General features: G+C 36.2%; 1 protein-coding gene across 1 annotated transcript in view; it reads right to left on the bottom strand.

Moving 5' to 3' along the window:
• The window catches only part of rsrc1 (arginine/serine-rich coiled-coil 1), a 161770-nt gene that overhangs the window by 50839 nt on the left and 86335 nt on the right, over positions 1-24596 (bottom strand). The window contains exon 6 of the mRNA XM_065281818.1: positions 13373-13424. Coding sequence (XP_065137890.1) covers positions 13373-13424 — 52 coding nt within the window. The remainder of the gene's footprint in view (positions 1-13372; positions 13425-24596) is intronic.

The raw sequence follows: 24596 nt of genomic DNA, 5'->3' as shown, positions 1-24596 counted from the left end.
GCAATATGTTTTTCCAGGATTTTATTTTTTTGCATTGGTAAGAAAATCCTTCACTGAAAAAAAGTCCTTAGGGGTGGTACCCTTTCAAAAGGTATAACTTTCCACCCACTGAGTACATATAGAGGTGCACTGAGAGGTACATACAGTATTGATGCCAAATGTATACAGTAGTATGCAAAAGTTTGGGCACCCCTGACAATTTCCATGATTTTCATTTTTAAATATTTGGGTGTTTGGATCAGCAATTTTATTTTGATCTATCAAATAACTGAAGGACACAGTAATATTTCAGTAGTGAAATGAGGTTTATTGGATAAACAGAAAATGTGCAATATGCATCAAATTGAAATTAGACAGGTGCATAAATTTGGGCACCCTTGTCATTTTGTTGATTTGAATAACTGTAACTAGCACATATTTATTGGATTGGTTTGGTGAGCTCATGAAGCCTTGAACTTCATAGACAGGTGCATATAATCATGAGGGATTTAAGGTGGCCAATTGCATGTTGTTGTTCTCTTTGACTTTCCTCTAAAGAGTGGCAACCTGGAGGCCTCAAAACAACTCTCAAATGACCGAAAAACAAAGATTGTTCAACATTATGGTTTAGGGGAAGGCTACAAAAAGTTATGGCAGAGAAATAAGCTGTCAGTGTCCACTGTCATGTAGCCTCCTAAAATAACATCAAACAGACTCGCAGTAAAGAGGTTAAACAGATAAATCATTTCATTGTTTGATCTTATCATGCATGCTTTTTGTGCCAAAAATTCAGATTTAGTGTGAATAGGCCATAACAATTTGAAGTAGCACATGTATGTGGATAAACGGTTTTACATGTTTATTGAAGCCAAACAGAATTCATGAATCCTCCACTTTACCGCTTTACGATCAGATAAAAAGAAATTGTATTACTTGGCAAAGGTCTCTGTATGAATCTGGGTGTCACAGCTGGTTTCAGAGTATTGACAATGGAGCGGAGGCCTAAAGATGATCTTCTCCTATCAGATAATCTTGAAAACAAGCGATTACACCAAAAATTAGGTGCAGCTCTCACTAAAGATGTCTGTGGATAGAAGATAAAGCACCACAGAGGAGAGCAAGGCAGGAAAGATAATAAGGAAACCCAGGGATGTATTACAGATTACTTACACAATCATAAATAGTTTCTCCTCTGCGTATTCAATAATGGCCTTCTCTATTTTCAGTAATCCGTTTTGGGCAGCCAAAGGAAGCAGCTAATACAGTCTTATCAAAACTGGGTATTGGGATGCGGGGCCAAGTGTAGATGTTTACGGGGCGAGAGCAGGCAGACAAGGCGGAAAAGAAAAGGATGACACTAAAAGCCAGTGGTAATTCCTTATGGGCTGTAATCCTGGGAAATTATGGCTCTGTGTGTATAGGGATTAGATATTTATTGTCAAGACGCTCACCCACTGCTTGCAGAGTGAATGCCGGAAAAGCTGATTGAATGATGACATGTATCAGGTCTGAGTAAATGACGATGACAAATGGCAAGATTAAGCATGACCGTTAACAGATCAAGAATTACATATAAACTTCCATTGCATAAGAACTGTATTCTGTAGAAATGACAGTATTATGGGCAGCTTTTTGCCAGTAACTATACTGTAGATTTCAATTGACAATTGCTAAAATGTTTCTGCTCTCCACACGTTTGTAAATTCTTTATTTTATGTTTGTTACAAATAAAGTATTTTTAATGTACAAACTTTTTCTTGTTTATTTGTAAATTATAGGCTATCCATACATTTACAAAAGCCTGATAATTTTAATTCCATGACTGAAAGAAAACAACTTTTTAAAGAGAAGCTAAAGTTAAAAATAAAATAAAAATACAAATAAAAACTCTAAAACTGGCAGTCTTCATCCTCTGCTTATTTTTTTCAGTTTACAAATTCCACCATCTCAATAGGGAATCAGCTTGGCACGGGCGCAACTTGCTTTTAAAAGGAATTTATTGCATGTTATGCCTAAAACACACACACACCATTACTCATTAGGAGAATAGGAACAACCATTTTAGACTGTGCACTAAGTGCACAAACCATTTTTCCCATCATTAAATAAGCAAAATTGATAGCGGACATGCCCTTTTAGACTGTACGGCGTGCACTTTAGACAATGCCTTAGATCGTTAAAATAGGGCCCTATGATTGGCCCGAAGCTGTCAGCAAGTTCTGACGTCGTCATTTCCAAATGACGGTAATCCTTATTCTCCGTTCACACATAGCGCTAAATTTCTAATATTAATAGCAAACTATTATTAATAACAAGCACATAGTAAACCGTATGCTGCAAATCATTTTGACAGGTACAGTATTACACAAAATTACATATAAATATGTATTTTAATAACATATATGACATTATATTTACAAATGATTAAACCAAATAGTGTTTGTGACATTTAGCACGTCTTGTCTTATCTTAAAACTAAAGGTAAACGTTTTTTTCTCATGGAAGGTCTGCATTCGTTAAAAAAAAGAGCAAATAAAATATTTCAATCAAAAATTATTATGTTTCTTACCTTACTTATGAAGTAAATAGCTATGTAATAAGTGGAATAATGTACAGACAGCCGGTTGTTATCACGAAATAAGCCCACGTCAGGTCCTGATTACACTGTCAGGGTTTATTCCAGTGATAACAAACGGCTACCTATACATTATCCCTTACTTAAAGGTGTAGCGGAGGATTTTCTTGAATTTTAGAAAAGAACCGCCTTCTCCACTTTAAAAAAAAATGCAATTGCGCAACACTCCTGATTGGCAACTAGGAGGACCAATAGTCTTAATAATGCACCCGGAAAAAGAAAATCCCCCACAATACCTTTAAGGGGTGGTTTAATGGTATTTCAAGCATTCTGACTTATTAACACAGTTATAGAGTTGTTTCCTCATGCTAAACGTAGGCAAAGTGTCAAAAAAGCAGTTGGACATGTTACAGAGTATTTCTGTGCCGAATGCACTTCACCAGCGTTCGTACAAGTTTCGGAAAGTTTTTTTTCGATTACAAGTCCAGCTGACGTTTCAGGGGTTTTCTATACGTATCACTTCTTTATATGGACACTTCCCCCGGAAAACCCCGCCCACACGTCAATCAGCGGGAGACGCTACAACTTGCAAACATCTTTGTTTAATTTCGAAACTCAACAATGGCACAAAAGAAGAAGTGTGTTTCTGGATGTAAGGAGAAGAAATCCAGCCTTATGAAAACAATGGATATAGTTTATTATCCGGGGTAGCAGCGGAGTTTTGCTTGTGTGTTTGATGCGCTGGATTCTCCCAACCGGGTACGAGTTGCATGCGGTAAGTAAGTTGTCTGTCTTATGTTGGAAATAGGCACATGCATATAAATGACACGAACATGTAGTGAATCATAAGTTAAAACAGTGTTGTATAGTGTTGCATGACTCGTACTCGCTCCTCCCGCGGTAGTAACTCCTTCTTTATTTTTTCATACGTTTTCGGAAAGATTCTGTAAAGCTAATCTTTCTTTTATAAATCTGATTTAACTAAAGACTATTCGGAGATATAAATGATGTAATGCTACTCTATAGGTACTCAAGATCTACATCAGAAATGCAGAAACAGTTACGTGAGCTTTAATGTCTAATTTTTTTCAAGTGTCGCTTGTAGAAGGCAACAAGATACAGGTCATGTTTGTTAAACCCACTTCACAGCATGAAAAAGTACATATTTCCATAAGGAATGCTTTGTCAGATGCCAATCATTGTGAAGTTTCTCAGCACCTTAGATTGGCAAAAAATATCAAAACATTTTGTTGAATTAATTTATTTAATTCAAACAGTTGTCATTTATAGTGTTTTCCAGTCTTGCTCAATTTATGACATTTACATGTGATTGCCGAGATATCATCAAAGTAGCCAATACATGTTCCAATCAAGGCTGGAATCATGTGTTTTATCCCAAAAAAAAGTGTCCAGTGGCTGCTGTGCCTCTTACAGAGATTACGAAAATACACAGAAAATGCGCGCAAGATTTGTCCGGAATTGTTTGACTTTTTGTTCATTCACACTGCCAATGATTTTGTGGAATCTGTACATTACATATACTCTAAAAAAACGGTGCTATATAGCACCAAAAGTGGTTCTTTTCTCGTAATCATAGAAGAACCGTTTTTAGTGCCATATAGCACCGGTGAAGCACCAGTGAAGCACCTGTGTAGAACCATATAGTGCTATGTAGAACCATATGTGGTGCTATAGTGGTGCTATATGGCCCCTATTTGGTTCTACAAGGGTTCTTCACTGGTGCGTCACCGGTGCTATATGGCAGTGGTTCTCAAACTTTTTTGGCTGAAGTACCCCTTTTTATGATTTTTTCAAGCCAAGTACCCCTTAACCAGTCAACAACATTTGATTTTGAGATACAGCGAAATGAGAGTGAGAGAGTTATTATATCTGATGCCCCAGAGCAGGTTTATTGCTTATTAGTATTAATCACGAAACTGGTGGTATTTTTTAAGGCTCTGGTTTGTTTTTTCTTTTTAGCATCCTCTTTTAAGAAGCCACCTCTCATAACTTTTATTATTTCGCGCAGACCCTGCTCCTGATTTTGGATTCAGGTCTCAATAAATACTGTTAATGATCTCAGTACTGAACATATATCAGGGGTCTCCAACCTTTTTTTATTGGAGAGCTACTTTCTAAAAAATAAAAGTGGTCGAGAGCTACTTCTGTCACCTTATACCTAAATTAATGAGTTCATAGACACCTGTCTATTAACTCACTGTGATTTGAACTCTTTCCCCGCCAGCATTTAAAAAAAAAAAGTAGCCAGCCAGTGCCAGCATTTTTTTTATTTTTCAAAAAATTGTAATACCTTCCAGAAAATGCTTTTCTTTAAACATAAACATACAATACATCAAATGAAAGAACAGATCCTTTTAAACAACAACAACAAAAAAAACTTTCATATTGTCTTTATTTATACTTTTTTATCACCTCTTATATGGGTAGGATTCGTCCAAAAATACCACATTTTGAATAAAAAAAATAAATTATTAAAGATCAGATTTAGAAAGATGATCCAAACATAGAGTATTTACTGCTTTTGGATTCATAATAGGGATGTGCATGTATGTCACGTATGGCTCTCTGGTATCTCTTGACATTTGATGTTTAAATATGAGATGATGAGATGAACTTGACGACTGTATTTTCGTTTTATCAAAAATGAATCCGAAATGACGGCATCCATTTTAACCATAGTGCCTCGACTCGAGATGCGCGCGGATCGTCCGGTTGCCGCGGCCCGGGCTTCACAGCGTTGCGCGGATCGTCCGGTTGCCGCACCGCGGGCTTCATAGCGTTGCGCGGATCGTCCGGCGCGGGTGCGCCGATTTATTTTTTTGTTTTTGAATCATATTTTTTGATGATTTTTTTATTGCATCTTTGTGTAGTCCTAACGTCATATAAAAATACTATCATCATGAATTACTGATTTTATTAATTTATTCCTAAATGTCAGTTTCCACTTTCTCTCACGTACCCCCTGCAGTACCCCAAAGTACCCCTAGGGGTACGCGTACCCCCATTTGAGAACCACTGCTATATGGCACTAAAAACGGTTCTTCTATGATTACGAGCAAAGAACCACTTTTGGTGCTATATAGCACCGTTTGTTTTTAGAGTGTACATACCGTAAAGATCCCGAAAGAAAAGTGACGTATTTAAAGTCCTGCACTTGGTAGGGTTTCCCACAGCGTCTAAAGTTTGCTAATTATCAGTGATTCCTCTCTCAAGAAACCACACTTGTGCATTTAGTTTATGACAAGATCATGCTGTCATGCTGATAAATGATCTTAGCTTCAGTGTGGATAGTGACAAGCTCCCTGATCTCTACTTCAGTCCAGTTTGCCTACATTTCTCGTGGTGAATGTAGATCTGTGTGTAATTCCCTGTGTTCAAGAGCTGAACCATAACTTCTAGTTACTATGGCACGCCCCTTGCGGCATTGTTTCTGCCTCTTGTTCACAAAGGATGTTTTCTATGAATGGTATGACAATGTTACTAGGTTTCCTTTACGGGAGCGAACCCAGAACATTTACAGGACGTGTTTGTGTTCACACAGAAGCCTGTTTAAGGAAATTACGAAAAGTAATCCACATCCGGTGATGCTGAATTTTTGGGCATTTTGCTTAAACAAACAATAATCCCGGTCATATCTAACAATGATTTGAGGGCCATACAGAAAGCACATTATAGTGTCTATATTGTAAAGTGCTCAGTCAGCATAGTAGGAGAGTGTTATGATATCCCAACAAACTCTGAAATCATCTGATGGTGAACTGTTGCCTTGACAACAAGGTAAGCATCTCTGCCAACTACAGAAAAGTGTGTGAATGAGGCCGAAGAAATGGGGCAATCAAAAAAATCACTGGAATAACCGTGTGCTCCCTTACGCCATGAAGATGTCATGAGAATAGAGGGAAGGCTCTGTCCAAACTTTTTTGAACTCCTTGTTCTTGACAAGCCATATTTCAATTTGCATTAAGGTAAATGAGATTTGAGAGCTGAGACAAAGCGCAGTGTCATTACTAGATAATGAGTTTCACAAAAGAAGGATAATCACGTAAGTTTGGAATTCAATATTATGGGTTAATATTCCCGTCAAAGGTTTCTTGAATCCAGCCGTAGATTTGTACACCTCTCTATATTTCCAGCAAACTCATTAAAGACATACATGTGCGATACAGATGTAGCATAGACAGTGTCCCTGATCGGAAAAAGAAATAGCCGAAGAATGCAAACACGCAAGCAGGAAAAATTAAACCAATTAATTCTCCCAGTGTGTTTTCTGCTGGAGATGAAAGAGCTCTGGTGTAATTTTTTTATTTATTTATCCTCTAACTGAGGAACTTGTTGGATACTTCTCCAAGACCAATTAGACAGAAATATGCAACTACAGGAATAAGAGGGAATGATTTAAATGTTTATTTCTCTTTATCCCCACCCTTTAGTGCCGGAGGACAAAGGGATAAGGGAAGAAAATGAGAAAGGGAGATTAGTAAAAAAAAGTATGATGCTGCCAGTTAACAAGACACAAAACACACCTACATCCAGTATGTCTGTTCTAGAGATGCACCGATCCACCATCCGAAATTGGCCAATTTTACGCATGATCAGCTGGACCGGTAGCTGGACGGTCGGTCTCACGACATTCTGATTCCCGGACGGTCCTTGTGTTGCCAATTGCGCAAGCAATAATGTGACAGCCACACGCACACTTACAGTGAAACCCAACACATGAATCAACAACTGCATTCATTTAATTCTGTAAATTAAATTAATTTAGCGGACAGGGACCTCATTGCTTTTTACATGTCAATAAGAAATCAAACCACAAACGAACCCAAAAGCGAACCATACTCAGAACGGTCCTTTAAGGGGGTCTGAATCAGCCAAGAAAATTGCAAATGGTGCACTTCTAGTCTGTTCTTTATGCCCACGAGTCAATATTTGTTAAACATAAACAATGACAACATTACTTTAGCATTTTTGTCTGTAAGCCATGACCTAGAAAACATTAATAAAAAGCTCACTTGTTATTAGTGAAAGGGATATGAGGCAACACTGGAACATTTGAGGTTGCCCCCAACTTTCTTTCACATACTTCCTTCATTTAGCACTCCCTTGTCCTTTCGGTCTGCTCGCTTTCTCTTAGTGGACTTTTCATTATGAAAACGTAGTTTGGGGGCCACCGAGTTGAAGGGGTGGGACGGCTTTCTCATTAATCAGGGTGTCGAAAAATCCTCGTGCCTCTTCACTGACAGAGCATCAGTCACAGCAAAGCATTCGCGAACAGAGAGGAATGGGCCGACTGTGGGACGGGGTCAATCAGAAACTCATCAAATGCGTCATTTGGTCTCTGTATTTAGACAAACAGCACTTGTTTATGGGAAAGATATCAGGTGTTCTGGAATAAGGAGCAGTGCTGAAACGACACATCCATTAATCAGCTCTTGATTATAGACGACGAGGAAGGTTGTTTATCCTAATTTCATTCATTGCAAACAACAAAGAAAATACAAGCGCACGCTGCCATTAGCAGTGGCCGCGGATGGCACAATTATTTCCTCGTATTAAATTATGGGATGATGAATGAGCCAATAATAACTAAAACAAAGACATTTTTATTACTTCAATTTGAACTCAATCCCTTCAGTCTCCGATCCCAGTGTAAATAATGATGTGGGTGTGAAAGTGTATTTTAAAATGTTTACTAAATGAGCGAGGGCCATGATAATGAGATAATGCATACAAGACCCTGCCAATGTCAAAGCTGTTTTTCGCTCTCGCCTCACGTTACACTCAAACTTTCGGGCTTTTCTTTAAACAGAAATCAGTGGGTGAGCTAGTTAGAGCCGTCTGCCAAACTGTCAACAACAATCTGAAAGCGACCTGAGAGACTCGTGCGGTTTGATCATTCGCAACCAGCCATCCATCAGAGCACTAATGTACTGCCCGCTATTAAAACCGATACAGTAGGCTCCGTGGTCGCAGCGTTCTTTGCCCGTTTAATAAAAAACATATTTCATTATGGCTGCATCTTTAAACGAGTCGATTTAACTTAAAATGTACTCGCCCCAAACTTTTATACATTTCTTTGTCCTGTTGAATACAAATGACGATATTTTGAAGAATGATTGTAACCGAGCAGATCTAGGGTACCATTGACTTTCATAGTAGGATACAAATAATACTATGGAAGTGAATGGTATTGACCACTTGAGTTGAATCTGGACAACTTGAGGGGTTTTATTTTCGGATTAACTTTCCTTTTAAGCAATGGCAGAAATTGTCTTATAACCGTTTCCAGACTGATAACAGGACTGCAATTTTTTAGATGTTGGAAATTATTGTAATTATTGTTGAGGGAAATTGCATTATATGAAATGCTGTTTATTGAATTTAAGAGAAATTGTGTCGGGAAATTGCATAAAAATTTAAAAATGGCACAGTCTAGTCACCGAAATCAAGATTATGTTCATTGTTCTCACTGCAGAAGTTTCTTCCGCAGGATCACATCACCTTACAAACCCCAGTAAGCAGTCCAAGCTAATTAAATTACTTTGCGAAGTTTACTTAACAGTAAGTGGTTAGAAAACGTAAAGATTACTTTCATTTCATTTAGTTCCTTGCCTGTTTGAAATCCGTCTGGAAATTACTGCATATATTTGCATCAAAAACATTTACACCATATGTTGAAGAAATTATGGAAACCAGCATGATGAAAAATATTTGCTTTTGAATGTTATGCTAATTTGCACGTTTAAACTGTGGAAGAAGGAAGAGAGAGAGAGAGAGAGAGAAAGAGAGAGGTTGTTTTAAAAATACCCACACCGAGGAGAAGAGGAGAGAGAATTATTCAATTTGGATTTGAACATACCAGGGTTTGTTTTAAAAGCTCGCCAGCTGCTGTTTGAAATCTGCTAAAAGAAAGCAGTCTCCTCTTGAACCCCCAAACAGCATCCGCTAAACACTTCAGTTGTAGCCGATTCTTTACGCACAGCTGATTGGATTAAGCATTTTATGATTCAGTGGATTCATTTTAAAATATGTAAGATGCAATACGTCTAACTATATTTGGGAACGCTTGGTGTTTGAATTAGCCTTAAAATGTAATTCAAGTACAGTGATATTTTTATTATATAAAGAAACAAAAGCTTGGCGGATTATTAACACACACACACACACACAATATATATTATATCAGTGTTTGAATTATGTCAAAGATTATGGGGGTACCCAAGCTAAGCCCCCCCCACCCACCATTCTAGGGTTGTTGTGACCATTTTTACCTCTTAAATTAGTGTGAATTAATAGTACGTTTTTTTAAAAGCCCCTAACCCAATCCTAAATCTAAAAATCTCTAAATTCCTCCAGGAAACAGCATGAGGTGCACTTGAGAGTTTACATTTATTTCAGACAGAAATCTTTCGAACGTTGGTTATATGAATGGACAGTATGGCTTTGTGGCAGTGCAGTACAAGAATTTTAGATCCATGTAGTATTTAAATTTAGTAAAAACCAGGGGAGCTAATTTACATTTTTGTGCTTTATAGGGGGTCCCTAAATGCTTATAGGAGGTCCCGGACCACCACAGGCTACCTCAATTCGAACACTGTATTATATATAAGAAATAATTGACAATGGGCCTTTGAATTTTTTTTAATAATTCAAAGGACTGGAGACAATTATTTCACTTAAACCATGCTTACACACAGACTTTGCTAAGACATTGCTATTTTAAGACAGGTTGAAAAATGCGTTTATTGAAAAATAATTCATATCTGTGGAACAGTTTTCAACCAATCAGAATAAAGCAATCAATGGCCCTTTGGTGTGTGTGTGTATATATATTTCCTCATAGCTTTATCAGTAATGTTATCCAATGCCTTCTACATTTTCAACTTGTCCTAAATTTGCTCGATGGGGTTGAGGTCTGGACCTTAAGGGGGCCAGTAGGGAAATCACCTCTTTTTTTGTGAATCATTTCTATGAAGTCAAGCCAAGTTTTATGTTCTGTAAGCAAACATTACAGAAAAAAACGAATACTGTGTATATGTGAATTCCCTTTTAGATTTAGAAAACTTTTCAAATCTTTCAATTTGACTCATTTAAATGTTACTGCAGAATTACAAAGTTATTCAGTTTTAGGAATATGTTTGTACACTTATTAGTGAGAGTGGATTTAGGTGGAGTAAGAGAAGCAAATTGATACAATGATGTAGCGCTTTGAATGAGCCGTCTGCACGGGGTCAGGGACCCTAGAGAACAAGACACCCATAAAAGAGAGAGAGATTTTAAGAAGGGACCTCATTACAGGTCCACCACGTCCCTTCTACTATTGAGTGTGAGCGGCTTACGTGAGGATGATCTGTTCAACACACACACACACGGACAGGAGGTGGGGGCAGCTTAGCTTAAAGCGCCGGGGCAGGATTTAGAGATCTCAGGAGACTCCGACGAGAAAAGAAAGTAAGGGAATAGAAAAATCTGCAAAGAAGCATTTGGCGGGTGTACAGAGGAACGGGGGCTTAAAGCATGGCACAGATCTCAGTCAGAGGACATTACCATTCCAAAACCAACAACATCTGTTCTATTACAGACACAAAGTGTGAGAGAAACAGGGAGACACAGGGTGGAGGTTAGCGCTCCTTCAGCCTGTTTACCGTCTATAAACTATTGAAGCATTAAAATCATTTTGAATTTTTGGGATCTAACAACTGGCCTACAGGTAATGCAACAAAACCGTTTTATAGTGATGCACTGTATTTCTCTTTAAAAAAAGACAGTGAACAGCTTCAGTTAAAAATATATCGCATCCCTATGCATACAGGCTGAGACAGCAGTATTCCACTATTCAGATTGGGTGGACAGTGTACAACTTGCTAAGGGCAGAAACTACGGTAATGCAGGACTGTCAGTCAGTGCATGTGGGCGGGGCTTTATCAGTGTGACATCACATTAACAAGAGAATCAAAGGGCATGTCTAATAAGACCACTTTGGTTTACAGAGTTTAAGTAAGGCAATCTTTGATATTTTAAGACTTTTTAAACGTTTGTGCAGCTTTTTAAAAGTAAAACATTTTTAAATGTTAAAATAATAATAAACAAAACATATTGAGTCTACAAGGATGTGCTTAACCCCAGATTAATAAACTCATTTTAGAGCTTGATTAATTAAATTTATACCTTGATGATATTAAAGGTGCAGTGTGTACATTTTTGTGGCATCTAGTGGCGAGGTTGCGCGTTGAAACCAACAGCTCAGTCCACCGCGTTTGAAATGCATAGAGAAACTACGTTAGCCCCCACCGGACAAACATGTCATCATTGGAGACAATTTAGTACAAAAAGTTTGTCAGTAAAGGGCTTCTGTAGAAACATGGCGGCACAAAATGACGACTTCCATGTAAGCGGACCCTCTGTGTATTTACATAAAAACATCTCATTCTAAAAGTAATAAAAACATAACGGTGCATTATGAAAGGTCTTTATACACCCCTGATCATATAGTTTTGTATAATATTTTGCATTTGTGTCAAGAGATTCTTCTTAAAATTACACACTGCACCTTTAACATTATTCGTTATTAACAAAATAAATAAGCCATATGATGAGACACATTAGAGACACATTAAAGCTCGATTATGGGACGGCGGATATACGGCAGGCGTATATATCAGGCGGGCGAAATTGTAATACATCCTTAACTTTAAATGAAGTACATTCGAAGTGAAGGATGGGTGAGACATCAAAAGATGAAAGACAAATGGGCTTCTTTTAAGACAGCATGCCAAAAACCTGACAGAAGAAAGTTTCTTTACTTTCTGACAGACATGTTTAGATGGGTAGAGGGGAGATGTTTGGTATAATGTTGTAATTATGTTGTTTAATACAGCAGAGGTTATGTGTGGAATGATCAGAGAGCAGTGACTGCAACATAAACAACAATAACTCAAATACACTCTGTGCCAGTCACGGGAAATAAACACAAGATGGCGAGAACTTCATTCTCTCTCCTTCGTGTTTTTCATACGTTCGCCTCTTATTTCTCTTTTAAAACTGCTGGGTTATGACTTATTTTCAGTTGTTTATTCTTGTCTAGCCCTACACCAGCAGTATATGTGTCTTTCTCAGGAGCGATGGCTGGGCGGCTGCTGGATGATGTACTCGGCCCTTTAATATGGTTTCTGAATGACTGACAGCTGAGTCATGGTATGATAACACTTTAAAAAGTCATCGAACATCTGCTTCATTATAAAATCCTGCAAAAGCTCATTTACGGGTAAGCTCATTTTCATATTGACTATTAACTTTTTTGTACCAAAGGTCAGAGTTCAGCATAACATCTTTTTAATAGTTGGAGACAAACCTATGATTGGCTGTGATGGGCAATATCATTAAAAAAAGGCCCTGCAACTGCCATAAACGCGTTTGGTGTGATCGACCCCTATGTGTGCAGGTCAACCACTCCTTGCATAGAGTGAATAAAAGTTAAATGTCGTAAGATTCGAAAATCATTCGAAAATTGTTTGATAATTAAAGGGGTTTGGAACTAAAGATTTTTTTTGGTCTTTATTATATAAGAGGTCAATTGTACTATAAAACAATACTTTTAGTTCCAGACCTCAGTAATCCTCGCTTTAATAAAGTATTTTGTTGACACTCGCCAACTGTTAAATATTGGAAATCACATTGAATGTTTTAATTGCAAAAATAAATTTAAAGTTAAATGCATTTTTCTATTGGCCGGTTAAGACATAGAAATTAAATCATCAGGTTTGAAGTCATTATTACAGAAGTAAACTCCTACAGTACCTGCAGCGTGGAGCACCTGCTGGAGTCGAGCCTTGGCCTGTTCTGCAGATGTCTAAAGTGAAAGAAAAAATTCATTATAAAGTCATCATAACTCTCATTTCTGATGAAAAACACAATAAGAAATGATCAGTGCACTCTCTCATCATTTCTCCTGAATAGTGACTCTCGAGCGCATAATGCTGATGTGTGTTGATGTTATGATGGCGAGTAGGATTACAGAGAACTTAAATGTTAATAGGATAAAATGGAAGTGTGGATCCAGCATGGCAACATGCATTATTCAGCTTAAATCTGATTTATCAAACTGTAAAGATGTCACTTTGTAAAAACGTCATCCACGATGACAGTGTAGAAATACATTGACCCGCTTTAATGTAAAACTGTCACTCTGCTGTGTCTTTTATGACAAACATATCAAGCTCATCTTGGATATCTGCTGGTGTTTGACACCGCAGTATAGCCAACTTTTAAAAAACGCGGGTGCCTCTTCTATGTGTTTTGTTGAACTGCGCTCTTTACATTGTTATCAGAAAGGTTTTTTGGTCATCAATCAAGCCAAAAGAAATAAAGGTATAGCATTATTGAATGTTCAGATAAACCCCCTCTCTCCAGTCATACTGCAATAAAAAAAAACCCAGATGAACAGATGGATCTTACAGTTTATGGCAATCTTAGTAAAGTAACATTCTGTGGTAAAAAAAAAACACAAACATATATACTTATTTAAATCACTCAATTGAAAAAGATAAATAGGTGGCAAGATAATAATTTTGTCCAACTAAGCTTGACCGACGTGTTTTTTTTTAAATGAATCATCTTTCAGTGATAGGGGAATAGATTTTCCTCTAGATTTCAGATGTCATACTGTAATTGATAGGCTTTTTAACCTCAGATTTTGTAATTTTATCTTGAATTTGGATGAAAACTAGTTGAGACTTATGGTTTAATTGTTTTGTAGCATGATTGTTTTATTTCAAAGATTTTAATAAATAATATATACTTTATAGCGTTTTTTTATTTATTAAAATAAACCAAAATTGCTATACTTGTTTTTTTATTAAATATTTACACATCTAGACACTTCAATTAAAAACTTTAAGACTTTAGTTTCTTCTTTTAAAAGAGATTAGGCTTCTAGACCAAAAATGCCAGAGTTATACTGATTTGAAGGTAAACATCACCCTTCTACCACCCACTCAGAAGGGGAAAAAAGTTAAGCGGTTAAAAACTATAAAAAATCAAATAATTCATGCCCAAAATACTACAAAAATAAAGCCTTAAATTTCAAGTTAAAAATCACAAAAATAGTTTTTTTTTTTTTACATTTGTAGGGGTTTTACCAACAATGGCCACTAGGTGTTTTTGGTTTGCACAAATTAATAAACTACTGTCACTGCATTAATACTACTGCAAAATGTTTTGAAATAAGAAAACTACATTCTTACATTATAGTAACAAGTTTGCACTTGAAAGTTTATGGCTTTTGTGAGTAAATCAGATAAATTACAAAGATATTTAAGTTATGGATCCAAAAAATGCAAAAATAAAGTCATGCTTTCCAATGATATATAAGATTTATAAAAGATTTATAATAGCAAACACTGAAAACCCTAAAAAGTTGACTGAACTCATTTAATTGAGTAAACTTGTTTCCTCAATTCAATTAAGCACTTTATCTTCCAAAAACCTATATTATTTAAGTTGACTTAACTTGGTGGCCACAAAGACTGAAGTTAAATTTTGTACAGTGTACATAAACAATTAACTTCATCTGGTGTTCATAAAGACTTAAATTATCATTTAACTTTGTGTAACAATGTGTAATGAAAGGTATTCAGGACTGACTCTATGTTAATCAATGAATGAACTTAATTCTCCTTAAAAGCACACAACACATTGCACTGTTCACGTGTATCTTCATTATAGTGGAGAGAAATACAATGAGTTTAATGTGTTGCATGGATACCAAAGAAAACAATGATCACCTGAACGGTTACTTCATATAAAACTATAATTTACAACAAAAAACATCACATCAATAATGTTAAAAAGAGTGTAAAACTCTAAGAAATGTTATTACCAACAGTTTATATGCCCCATATAACCAAAATGAAATCATTCAAAATGTTCAAGCCCTTGCGCTTATGGATCCAAAAAGAAAAAATTAAGTCATGATTGCTTGACTTTTTGAGTACAAACAGCATTAGGACTTTCAGTGTATTAGTGTTATAAATATGTAATAACAACAACTTTACAACTTTACAAAATTACTCTCACTACATCATTCTTTTTGAAAAGTAGTGATTAAATATGAATACACTCTTAGAGCTTTCCAACTAGATATAGTTTGTCAAGATTAATTTAGTTTTAGATCGGTATAATTTTCCATAAATAATTTGGGCCAACCTGTGGGCCTGTAAACAAATACTATAGTTTATTTCATGGAAAGAGATATGAAAAGACTTTAGAGTGGATCACAACAAAAGTGATTCATAAAAACAAGTAAAATGTTGCATGATAGGTAGCATAGGATAGTTTTTCTGCATTTTAGTGTTTCATAAGCTGCTTAAATATGATGAAAAGTGTCATTACAAAGGAAAGATACTATTGTTAAAGAATCACACAATGCAGTGGCAATGTTGGTATGTGAAATTATAAAAATACAAAATATCACTTGGATCTATACAGTGGCAATTTTTCTCTCAACCAATGGATGAAATATCAATATCTTTTATCTATTATTTTTTATAAGGAGGTTAGGTGGAAATGAGAAAGTTAAACTCTTAAAATCGAAATAAAGCAACAATAAAAGCAGCAATAAAAACAGCAGAAAGCAAACAAACTTAAAAAAAAAATGCCAATTGCACATTTGCTTCTTCACAAGACTTCTTTTTCCTCAATAACAGATTTTCACTTGTTTCATTTGTTACTTTTTTCCAACCACTGCCCCTCTCCATAACCAAAATAAATAAATAAATAAATATACAGTATATAAATAAATATTTCTCATAGAAAATGCAATATTCTGTTTTTTAATATCCAGGCCTATGAGATCAGGGCAAAGATGGGTTCCAGTGCAATACGTTTATTTATATATATTTATTACAAATCCTGCATATCAGGAGGCCTGGGTTGAGTGTCTATAAAACATAATGTTGTGTATGGATATATTTTTTATATATAATCTCAATATGGAATCTGGGGCCTTTTTACAATGTGCCATACTTCAGGATGGCGCTAACAGCATTTTGGAAAGCGGAGGTTGTTCATCTTGGTGTCTGCGGCAGGCACTGCCGCTGCATAGTAATAAGCAGTCTGATGCTCATTTCTCAAACGTCACCACTTTTACAATTTCCCAAACTTTCATTTCCTTCATTATTGCCAACAAGATTTCATTACGTATTTAAAATGTAAACAAGCTTGAGCGATGACAGCAGAGGTTTAACTGCACTCTCTCTCTCTCTCTCTCTCTCACACACACAATCCACATCCACAGAAACAAATCCACACACTAAGGCCAGGATGGAAGGCAGTTGTATTAATTGAATGGTCTGACACACACGTTTATGTGCTTGTAAATGTGTGTGTGTGTGTGTTAAAGGCAGGACAGACTGAGGGATTGGTTTTATACTCAACTCATATAAATCACGAAGAAGAAAAATGAGCAAATGTGCCTGCTAACTCATCTCCTCGCTCTCCCGAGAAAATGAAATTCACTGAAATACCTATCAAAACTGCAATCATCTGGAGATAAAATCGCCTTTGCTCTATCTGCACTTTCCGATTTAATTTCCTTTATGCCCTTGACATTCAGAGATACCATATATAGATTATGCATATACAGTAAAGGACCGTTTAACTCGCCGTTAAGACTAAATGGAACAATCATCTTTTGAAAATTAATTTATTTGTTGTTATTGTTGTTGTATATTTATTTATTTATTTATGTACATTTTAGTTGTAAAGACGAAATCCTCAGAGAAATGAGATGCTGTTGGCCTCCAGTTTTATGTGTTATGTGCAATGATTTCTAGGCAAATACTGGGTCACAGGTCTGTCTGATGAATAGTATTTTACCACAGCGGCTCAATAAATAAACAGTGGTAGATGAAGGGCTATGGCAACCCCAGCCCCCACCCCCCGCACCCCTAGACACATCCAATCTGATGAAATCATTAGTGTAATAAGCATAAATCTGTTGGCAAATTATACCCGCACAGCTTCTTTGCTTTCATTTAGCTGACACACTGCGATGTGTTGTCAGCTTGTCTCTTTATCCACCACAATCAAATTACCGGCAAAAGACCCAGAGAGAGAAAGAGAGAGAGAGAGAGAGAGAGAGAGAGAGAGGAAGGGAGGGGCGAGAGTGAAAGACAGGAACTACAGATGAGCATTAAAGGCCATGGCTGGACATGTCGGCTTTCAAACGCTATTGATTTCTTAACTGATCTTTACTCACTCTGCCAGACAATGTGACAATAGGATGAGATCAATCCAAGGGCAATAATTCTGAAATATTTACAATTCCCTTATTTTTTTGTCTAGAAGCCTTATTCTTGTCTTGTTTTAAAAGAAGAAACTTTAAAGTATTTCACTAAGTGTCTGGACGTGAAAATATAAAATAAAAAAATCATAGCAGTTATAGCAGTTTACATTTATTGTAATGAATAAAGTATATTTTATACATAAAATTATCACAAAAAAATGAGGTTTGTGTAAAACATTTAGTGGTTTTACCAACAATGGCCACTAGGTGTCAACGGTTTGCAGCATACCTTTGTCACAAATTAATAAATTACTGGATTATTATTACTGCTAAAATGTTTTGAAATAATATTTCTGAAAATGACATTCTTAGACCTTTTCATCGATATACAGTTTCTTTGTGATAGATTAAAATTTACATGAAAAAAATTGAAGTAAACACAGATGTCCAGCTCACGGGACAACGGCAGTTATAAAAAAAAAGACTTTAAAGGAATATTCCACTTTCTTAAAAAAAATCCTGATTAGTGGTGTAACGGATCACTGTTGAGCTGTTTATAGCTTATGTTTACAGGATAAATGTGTATGTATTTGTGGGAGAGGGGTGAATATTTAGGGATAACCAGAGGGCATAAACATCTTAAAATGAGAAGCTCTTTATTTACTGTTCATCAGCTTGAATTCTAATAAAACATTTCATCACTTGGTGTCCGACGACTGGCGTGTAATCTACCAGCTTTTATAAAGTCAACGATAAATTTTAAGCTCAATATTCACATATGGAAATTTTTCTGGCAATTTACAGTTGATCATATGCAAACATATCCGACAATATTTCACTGCAGCCACTCCATCATCTCATATGAAAAAATATACAGATGGTCAAATCTAAAATGACTTGATTCTTGAATGACTGTTTGACTTTGAATTGATTGTTTGAAGTTAAGATGTTTCTTCTCTGGAAGTGTATCCGTGTGTCTGCTCTCTAGGTTTGGGACCTTAGAAACACTTTTCATACAGGCACATTGATTCGAGATGTTTATGCATGTAATCTTCCTTTCAATAATTCACTGACATTTCATGCAGCTGTAAATCAATACAAGCACTACCCCCCCCACACACTCTCTTCTACCTCTTTATCACTCTCTCACTTTATCAGTCCTGTTCAATCTTTCCCACTATCATCTGTCCCATATACATCTGTCCATTTCTGTCACTCTACTATTGAAAAAAATTAGGGCTGTCAATCGATTAAAATATTAATCTAGATTAATCGCATGATTGTCATGAGTTAACTTGTGATTAATCGCAACTTAATCACACACTTTTATCTGTTATATATTTATATTCATTTATCTATATTTACCTTAATTTAACACTTTTCAAGTTGTAATACTCTAATCAACATGGTTGTGGACAAATATGGATGATTTATGCAAATGTATGTTTATTATTATTGAGTCAGCAAAGTTCATTTTTAAAAAATCCAGTAAAAGATTTATTAAACAAAATCACTGCATCTATACCTTAAAATCACTGTAAAACTAATGGATTTGGCTCACATAAAGTCAAAAACAATATCAATATATGTTCAACTTTTTTCTTTCTTTTATTGTTTGATTGACACGGAGACAGACAATTTTAAGATCTACTGTATTTTTCCACAACAGTTAACCAAACATTCACTGAAGACATAACAGATTATATCTGTGTGAACTCTTGTCAAAACCGATATTTTTAAAATTGTAATTCTGTATATATCGGTGTGTCTGTGTGTGGACGCTTCGAATCTGCCAGTCAGTGCAAGGACGACACTTTTAATACTTTTTTAACATCAATCAGGTCCCAAACTTTATCTCTCTTAATAATTTTTTTGACTTCAAGCAAGTCCTGCAGTCTATTTTTTAATTCCTGCATGTTTTAAAGGTGGAAAAGAGGATGTTTGTTTAATACATTTTTGCAATACTACTTGAAACTGTCTTTACTAAATAATAAAAGACTATTTATTAGGTGCACTGAAAGTAATAATATTAATATATGTCATCTGTGCATATGGTAGGGCCTTAAAAACATCAGCCAATCGTTGACACAATCATCGCGTCAACGATTGGCCCTCTGGCTTGTCAATCACTGCCATTACGATCCTTGTGAGAGGCGTGCACACTCCAGTAAATTTACACGAGTGACGCATACGCATAGCGCATAAAACTCCGTCTTTAGTTTCGGTTTGTTTTCATTGTCGATCGTGCTTTCCTCCTCGAATTTGCACCATGGAAGAGAAGAAACCCGAAGGAGGACGTAAAAGAAAGACTTTTTAAGTCGCTGAGAAGAGGAGAAAAATTGTCAGAATAACGTAATCTAACCAGAGTCGTTCTTGGAAAAACATTTCAACACTGGAGAGCAATGAAGGAACAGAGAGGTGTCAAGACAGACGCGCAGTTCGCAAAAATTCTTCTGGACAGGTAACAGTGATTATTCTTTCTTTGGGGAATAATTATTGTTGTACTGTTATTCAGGTATATTGGCGTTGTTCTTGTACTGTAGTTGTAAGGCAGTGACCAGTCTGCTACATGCTAGTTGAAATGAGTGTAGCGTCGACTGATCTTACGTTTTAACGTCTTATGTGTTTATTATCATATCATTTCATATAATGAATCCACTGACGCGACACAGCATATGCCGGTGGTAAACAAACACTCGTGTTTAAATACTCGTGCACGAGTTTTGGAAGGCGTTCCCTAGAAATGAGCTGTGAAGGAGGGAGGCTGTTCTTACGCATGCGCTCATTTAAAAAACTCAGTAACCGTTTTTGGATTCTCAGTCGGCGGAAACATCCTCTTTTGCGCCTTTAAAACCCAAACCAAAATCTCAGACACAAGTGTATGGACATGGATTTGTATTAGTTAAGCATTTAGGACAATACACCTCTCAGAAAACATACACATAAAGATCATTTAAGACGCTTGATGGCTATTTACAACGTGTTAGGCCAAGGGTCAAACAGAAATTGCACGTTGCATTAATCACACGTTAATAAGTGTCGTTAAAATTAATTTACGTTGACAGCCCTAAAAGAACATTGGTATATTACCCATTAAAAACAAAGAAAAAACAAAAAATACAATAAATAATGAATTGAAACTAAGTTATACTACCAGACATGGTGAGAATTTAAAGGCACAATTGATCCAAATGCACACAAATATAAAAAGTAAAATAACAAAAGAAAGGTAACACGTTACATTAAGGTTATATTTGTTAACATTTTTTAATTCATTAGCTAGGGCCCTATAATTTTCACAATCACGGAATCACGGACAGAATCACAGAATTAGCAAATTAACATGGAATCTAGTGTTAACGCAGAGTTTTATATATTTTGAATATAATTCTGTCTTTGTGTGGGAGAAGAACTTATGTCTGGGGGAAACACAGACCGGGGTTAGTAAATCTGAGCGACAGACCCCCTCCCATCATTTCAGACCCCCTCCAAAACATTGAAACCATGGCGAAGCAGTTCTCCACGAATCTACGCTAAGCCCTCCATTGCAAGCAGTTCCCACATGACTTTTATGTGACTGGAGAACTGTTATTTTTTTAAGTTTTGTCAATATTCCGTTGACTGAGAGTGTTTATGTGTGTGTTTCAAACAGGGAATGTGAAAAAATGTTACTTCAATAAATTTAAGGTCATTTCTATTTTATTTACTTACATTTTAATCATTAACATTAAAGGCACACTCTTTTTATGACTAAAATAACAGTAAATGGAAAAAAATAATTGCCAAATATTAAAATGGACAAAACGGAATTTGCTAAAATTATAACGGACAAAACGGAATTTGGGAAAAAATAAAACAAAATTTAAGGGCCTAATGAGCTAACATCAACTAACAATGAACAACATCTACATCATTTGAAGAGTTTCGTTGCAAAACGAGATAACTCAGTTTTTAACATTTTTGTCAAAACATGTTTTTTTATTATGTTATCATGTTATTATTTAGTTTTATGGTGCTACTTAGCTTTTTTTATTAAGTTATGAAGGTTTAAATCAAATCAAACCAACTGCAGTTAAATTGATATTAATTGGAATGCACAACCAAAAAACAAGATTTCTGAAAAATTAAAAAAAACTGAGTTATCTCAATTTGCAACGAAACTCTTCATTTACTAATCTTAGTTCATGCTATTTTCAGCATTAACTAATACAAATATTAAAATCAAAAGTTGTAACTGTTAACATTAGTTCATGCACAGTGAATTGACATGAATAATTGTATTGGCATTAAGTAAGTGATAATGTAGAGGCAGACGGTTGTTATTGCGGAAGTACGGCAAGGGACATTAATATTTTATTTGGTCAATTTTAATGAATGCCGACTTTCCACGAGGAAAACCCATTTTACTTTCGGTTTTAAGATAAGACAAGACGTTCAAATGTCACAAACACACTACTTGGTTTAATCATTGGTAAATATAGGGACGGTTTCCTGGACAAAGTTTAGATTAATCCAGGACTAGGCCTTAGTGATTTTAGGACATTTAAGATGTTTTTACAAACAAACCTTACAAAAAAACTATACTGGTGTGCATCTTGAGACAAAACAATGGCACTGATATACAGTCTTGTTCAAAATAATAGCAGTACAATGTGACTAACCAGAATAATCAAGGTTTTTAGTATATTTTTTATTGCTACGTGGCAAACAAGTTACCAGTAGGTTCAGTAGATTCTCAGAAAACAAACAAGACCCAGCATTCATGATATGCACGCTCTTAAGGCTGTGCAATTGGGCAATTAGTTGAAAGGGGTGTGTTCAAAAAAATAGCAGTGTCTACCTTTGACTGTACAAACTCAAAACTATTTTGTACAAACATTTTTTTTCTGTCCTGTGAATCACTAAACTAATATTTAGTTGTATGACCACAGTTTTTTAAAACTGCTTGACATCTGTGTGGCATGGAGTCAACCAACTTGTGGCACCTCTCAGCTGTTATTCCACTCCATGATTCTTTAACAATTCATTCACATTTCTTGGTTTTGCTTCGGAAACAGCATTTTTGATATCACCCCACAAGTTCTCAATTGGATTAAGGTCTGGATATTGGGCTGGCCACTCCATAACATTAATTTTGTTGGTTTGGAACCAAGACTTTGCCCGTTTACTAGGGTGTTTTGGGTCATTGTCTTGTTGAAACAACCATTTCAAGGGCATGTCCTCTTCAGCATAGGGCAACATGACCTCTTCAAGTATTTTAACATATGCAAACTGATCCATGATCCCTGGTATGCGATAAATAGGCCCAACACCATAGTAGGAGAAACATGCCCATATCATGCTCCATGCTTCACTGTCTTCACTGTGTACTGTGGCTTGAATTCAGAGTTTGGGGGTCGTCTCACAAACTGCCTGTGGCCCTTGGACCCAAAAAGAACAATTTTACTCTCATTAGTACACAAAATGTTCCTCCATTTCTCTTTAGGCCAGTTGATGTGTTCTTTGGCAAATTGTAACCTCTTCTGCACATGCCTTTTTTTTTAACCGAGGGACTTTGCGGGGGATTCTTGAAAATAGATTAGCTTCACACAGACGTCTTCTAACTGTCACAGTACTTACAGGTAACTCCAGACTGTCTTTGATCATCCTGGAGGTGATCATTGGCTGAGCCTTTGCCATTCTGGTTATTCTTCTATCCATTTTGATGGTTGTCTTCCGTTTTCTTCCAAGTCTCTCTGGTTTTGCTCTCCATTTTAAGGCATTGGAGATCATTTTAGCTGAACAGTCTATCCTTTTTTGCACCTCTTTATAGGTTTTCCCCTCTCCAATCAACTTTTTAATCAAAGTACGCTGTTCTTCTGAACAATGTCTTGAACGAGCCATTTTCCTCAGCTTTCAAATGCATGTTCAACAAGTGTTGGCTTCATCCTTAAATAGGGGCCACCTGATTCACACCTGTTTCTTCACAAAATTGATGACCTCAGTGATTGAATGCCACACTGCTATTTTTTTGAACACACCCCTTTCAACTAATTCAACTAATTGCCCAATTGCACAGCCTTAAGAGCGTGCATATCATGAATGCTGGGTCTCATTTGTTTTCTGAGAATCTACTGAACCTACTGGTAACTTGTTTGCCACGTAGCAATAAAAAAATATACTAAAAACCTTGATTATTCTGGTTAGTCACATTGTACTGCTATTATTTTGAACAAGACTGTATGTTAAAAATAAGTCAGTACAAGGTGTTTTGAAATTAAAGTAGCTGAAACATTCATTTTAGTCTGGGACTAGGGTAACTCCCCTGTCTGGGAAACTGCCACATAATGTCATATGTAAGGGATAATGTAGAGGCAGCCGGTAGTTATCGGGAAATAAGCCCCGACAGTGTGATCAGGACCCGACGCGAAGCGGAGGGTCTTGTATCACACTGAAGGGGCTTATTTCCCGATAACTACCGGCTGCCTCTACATTATCCCGCTTATTACACGGCTACTTGTCACATAAGAAAAAAAACTGGACATGAATATGAATTTGAAACATTTTATTGGCATATTTGTTTTAAATTAACATTTTTATCCTTCCGCGAAACTTTGCACAGATGCATAAAATGATCGTAATACCTTATTAAGATCCTCTGCTTCATACTTGTCTGTCTCCATTTTTTTCTCTTTTAGCCAGTCTTTGAGAAGTTTTAATGCCCATTCTGTATTTTTTTGTGTGTTGGCTTCGTAGCTG

The sequence above is a fragment of the Paramisgurnus dabryanus genome, chromosome 8 (genome assembly GCF_030506205.2).
Source record: "Paramisgurnus dabryanus chromosome 8, PD_genome_1.1, whole genome shotgun sequence".
In the NCBI taxonomy this organism is placed as follows: domain Eukaryota; kingdom Metazoa; phylum Chordata; class Actinopteri; order Cypriniformes; family Cobitidae; genus Paramisgurnus; species Paramisgurnus dabryanus.
This window is presented reverse-complemented; position numbering and strand designations above follow the sequence as displayed.